At 28.7% G+C, this 4,631-nt stretch overlaps 1 protein-coding gene across 1 annotated transcript; it reads left to right on the top strand.

Moving 5' to 3' along the window:
* Nucleotides 1–2,780: 2,780 nt before the first annotated feature.
* On the top strand, nt 2,781–3,746 carry LOC129889406 (uncharacterized). Its single transcript, XM_055964691.1, has one exon. It carries the CDS (start codon nt 2,981–2,983, stop codon nt 3,527–3,529), a length of 549 nt encoding a protein of 182 aa, XP_055820666.1. The 5' UTR covers nt 2,781–2,980; the 3' UTR covers nt 3,530–3,746.
* The last annotated feature ends 885 nt before the right edge of the window (nt 3,747–4,631 follow it).

Here is a 4,631-nt window from a genome sequence, read left to right as displayed (position 1 = left end):
TTAAAATAATAAGATTCAAAAATTATTATTATTTTAAAAAAAATTATATCAAATAAAAAATCAGATAAATAAATTAAAATGGAAGAGAAGAGTATTTAAATTTGAGTTTCTCTCCTAGGAAAACTTCACGATCACTTTATTTCAATTATTGAAGAGGACGTACTTTTTTTTTGTGCTCCACCAAGTACTAAGGAAAGATACCTATTCTCTTTTAGATTTTAGAGTAATCTCTATTATGTCATAGTTACTTATTTATTTTGTTTCAATTTATGCGGTAATATTTGATTTGACATAAAAAAATATAAAATAAAAAAAGATTTTTGAAACTTGTGGTCTAAAATAAATTTTAGATATTTGTGTGGCTATAAATTATATTATTAGAAGTAAAAGAGGAGTTTTAAAGTTAAATTATTTCTAACTATAAAAAGATGACATTCTTTTAAGAATAAATTAAAATGAAAGAATGTCACATAAATTGAAACAAAACATATTATATACATTCCCCCCTAACTTTTCATTCATAAATTAATATGTTTTGATATAAATACTGAATGTGAATAAGCTTAAATTTACAACTGAGTAGGTGAGTGAAAAGAATCATGAGGCCCAAAATTTAAATCTGCAAGGACACTAGTGATGGATATTCACAGTCCATATCATTTATTATTTGGATAATTATTTTTTTATAAATAATTACTGGCTTTAAAGATATTTTTTATTTATTATCTTTTATAGCAATACTATTAGGGGTCGTTTGGTAGAGTGTGTTAACAAAAATGATGCATGCATTAATTAGGTGTATTAGTAATACTTTGTTTGGTACACTTTTTTCATGGCATGTTAGTTATATACTCTATTGTGTATTAAGGCTTATATTAGTAATACCATGGATTTCTAGGTATTAGTAATGCAAGGGGATTTAATGCTTGCATTATTATGGTTAAAGATCCCATTACCCCTCAAAACCTATTTTACATCTTTTTCATCATAATTATTGATGATATTTTTATACAATGTATGTTATTTTTAAATACACTAAATCAAACAATACATAAGAAATATTCTATGTATAATTAATGAAAGCATTACTAATGCACTCTAGTTAACATTATTTTAATACACTCTACCAAACGACCCCTTATAAGTTTACACTTGTATTAAAAGTAAATTATACATGCAATATAAATATATTATAAGTGTTTTAAAATATAATATGTTCGTTTGGTGAGAAAATTGACACAATGTATTATAAATGTATTAAAATAAATATACTATTCATTAATAAAATTTATATTATATATGGTTTATAAATTATTTTCTGAAATATGTATTAAAACTATATTTCAATATCTCTACTATGATTTGTTGATGTGAGATTCTTATTCTAAATTAGGATGTCATAGAATAATTTCGCACAAAATACATAGGCTTCTGAAGTTAGGAATAAATATTTGAACTTCGGACATTTTATGTTTGGAATTCAGTCATAAATGCTAGGAGTTAATAAAAAATAAATGTTTGACGTTTTGGATTGCCAGGCCAAGAGAATTTTTAAATAAACAGATTTGAAGTTTAGGATCGATCAAACGAAATTTCAGTTTGTATGCGGATTTATTTTAATATTAGTTATTTTCGAAATGATTAAACTTGTAAATGTTTATACACTATAATTATAGCTTAAATAATGATACCTATTTTGGCTATATGTGTGCTCTTGCGCTTTCTTAGGCCTCACTTGTTTTTTTAATTAAGATTAAGTAGTCAGAATTTAAATATATATCTGAATATTAAGATGTGCATTAAAATTTAGAGGTTTGAATTTGAATACATATTTAAATATTAAGATGTTGTATTAAGATCTGAATATTAAATAGTTAAGACAATTTGTTTTCTCAATATCTGAATGTACAAAATTTATCTTTGTTTAAAAAATAATAAATATAAAATTCTAATAAAATACTAAACTAAACGAATCTAATATTATATTAATACAATATTTCAATCTTTTATATGGCAACTGATGGTGGTGATGACTAACAATGGTGATTGTGTGTGTCGATTTGAAATGATATTTACTGATGATGATGGTTGTAGGTAGTATTTTATGGTATTATGGTTGACAGTAGTGGTTAACCGTGGTTGTTGATGGTTGAGGCTGATAATTAGTAGTGCAATGATACTGATAGCTAATGTTGGTTAGCGATATATAATGTTGATTAATGGTGGTAACAATCGATAATGATTAGTAGATGTAATAATGGATGGTGGTGATGATTGCATATGATGGCTAATAGTGATGACACTTGATTTTGGTGAATGACAAAAGTGTTGGTTGTCGTTGGGCTTAGGATGGTGGTTGTGGATGGTAGATGGTGGTGTTTGACAGTGGTGTTGTGGCTGAAATGGTGGTTTTGGTTGGTGGGTCAAAGTAGATGGAGCAGCGATGAACTACCATCTTTATACAAATTCTCAAATAAACTTCTTGATGGTATTGATACTTTGTTATAAAACTTAATCATTCAGACTTATTCGGATCCATTAAGTGGTAGTAAAATGATGAAAATAAACATACTTAATAATTAAGATCTAGATGATTAAAATTCAAATCTTGAAAATAAACGAATTTAATGATCAAAATTTATATAATTAAAATTAAGATATTCATTAAATACAAACAAATGAGGAGTTAAACCGTTTTGTGCGGTTTGGATCAATTAGATAAATAGTGGTATATGAGTAGGGATATAAGTAACACAAACCAATTTTGGCCCTATGTGTTTTCTCCTTATCTCTAGTCCTTAACATTATGGAGAACCATGCAAAAAAGAGCCCCAAAAATTAATGCCTCACCACTAAATTTCTCTTGATACATATTTCAATTTGCTACTCAAAATCACCTATAAAATAACATAAAATTCTCCCAAACCAAACTCACGCAATAAATAAAAGCCAAAGAAGCTTTTTTCAACTTTTTTTAAAAATGGCTTCTTTGCAGAAACTCCCGGTTCTCTTTTTACTCATTTCGTTAGTCCTCTGTTTCTTCTCCTCACGTAGCATCAACGCGAAGGAAGATGCCTTACAGGTAGCTTGCGAAAAAGATAAGGAATGCCTTGACCTCCTTAAAGCCGATAAGGAAATCATAGCAGCAGCAAGGAAAGATTTGGACCTGGGATTGGCAATCATAAAAGCAATCATAGCTCAAACAAAAACAACACACGACTACGTATTAAAGAAAAAAATGGCAAATCCTGCGTACACCTCTTGTGAAAAGGAATGGCTCGATATGGGTCCTAATTTCGAGATGATTCTACAAAGAACGAGGAAAAACAAAGGTTATAAAGATGATACAGATGATTATGATTTACATAATGTCGGTGATGCTGTCGGTCGATGTGAAACAAGTTTAAAGGATGCTAAGGTTGTTGATCCTGAAATTGAACGAAGAGGAAAGGTTTTAGCAACATTGAGTGCTGCTGCTAACCGCGCGTTGACGCATCTAAGTCAAAAGTCTCGGGGCTTAATTAAATAAAATTTCGTCAATTTCTCTCCTAAATATAACGAAAAAAAGATCGATTCATTAGTTTATGTTGCTCTCCTAAAATTTTCATTCTATGTCATTGTCTCGTAATGTATTGTGTTGTACTAGGATGATGATGTATTGTACCCCCAAATGTTGATCTTGTTGTACTATTGGTTGTTGTAAATTAATGGGTGATATTTTTTGGTGCTTTTTATGATTATTGTATCGTTCAATATTATATACTATAACGGAAATGTTTACTAAAATGTTCTTACATTTATCAACAATAATATTTGAGTTTTTTTTTTCTCCAAAGAAGGCATAAATCAAAAGCAACTAATGACACACATTAGTAAATTATAAGCAACTCATAGCACAAGAAAAAGTGATTTATACCGTTAGGAACAACACAAATCCCACTAATTTATGATCTAATTATGAGCCTTTTAGTGAATTTTAGAAATTATCATTCTAGACAAATTTTGGTATAATATATATCTATCTAACACGTTCAGATATACATCGGGTAAAATATAGGTGTAATTTATTCCAGATACACTATATCCATGTAGATTCGCATGTATCTGGGATACACTACTCTCTTGCTCGACTTTCTCCTATCTTGCTTGCCTTTCTCCCTCTCTCGCTCGCCTCTCTCTCTATGTATCTATATTTCAAAATGTACCTATTATTTCAGATATAAGTATAATACTCATGTATTGGGAATACACTGACTCTCTTGCTCACCTCTCTCCTATTTTACTTGTCTCTCTTTCTATGTATTTGTATTTTGGAGTACATGTGTCTGATAGCAAATATGTATTTAGGTGTATCTAATATAAAATTATACTTATTAGTGAGACAATATATAGCTATTTCAAATTATTGGAAGAATTAGTAAATATGCTAGAAATGTTCATCTAGTTTTCCCCTTACTTTTAAGTATGTTATATTACTAGACTAGATGTTTTACCTATGTCCATGGGCCTAAATGGAACCATGCACAATTGGGTTATTGATATGAGTCAAATTTTATTATGCATTTGATATGTTTTAGTCGACTTTTATATAATTTATTTGATTTGGATAGTGAATGTTTTAACTTTCTCTT

The sequence above is a fragment of the Solanum dulcamara genome, chromosome 1 (assembly GCF_947179165.1).
Source record: "Solanum dulcamara chromosome 1, daSolDulc1.2, whole genome shotgun sequence".
NCBI lineage: Eukaryota > Viridiplantae > Streptophyta > Magnoliopsida > Solanales > Solanaceae > Solanum > Solanum dulcamara.
This window is presented reverse-complemented; position numbering and strand designations above follow the sequence as displayed.

Excerpts from the sequence above, each read along its gene's own strand:
- LOC129889406 (XM_055964691.1), top strand. The coding sequence starts at position 2,981 with ATGGCTTCTTTGCAGAAACTCCCGGTTCTCTTTTTACTCATTTCGTTA.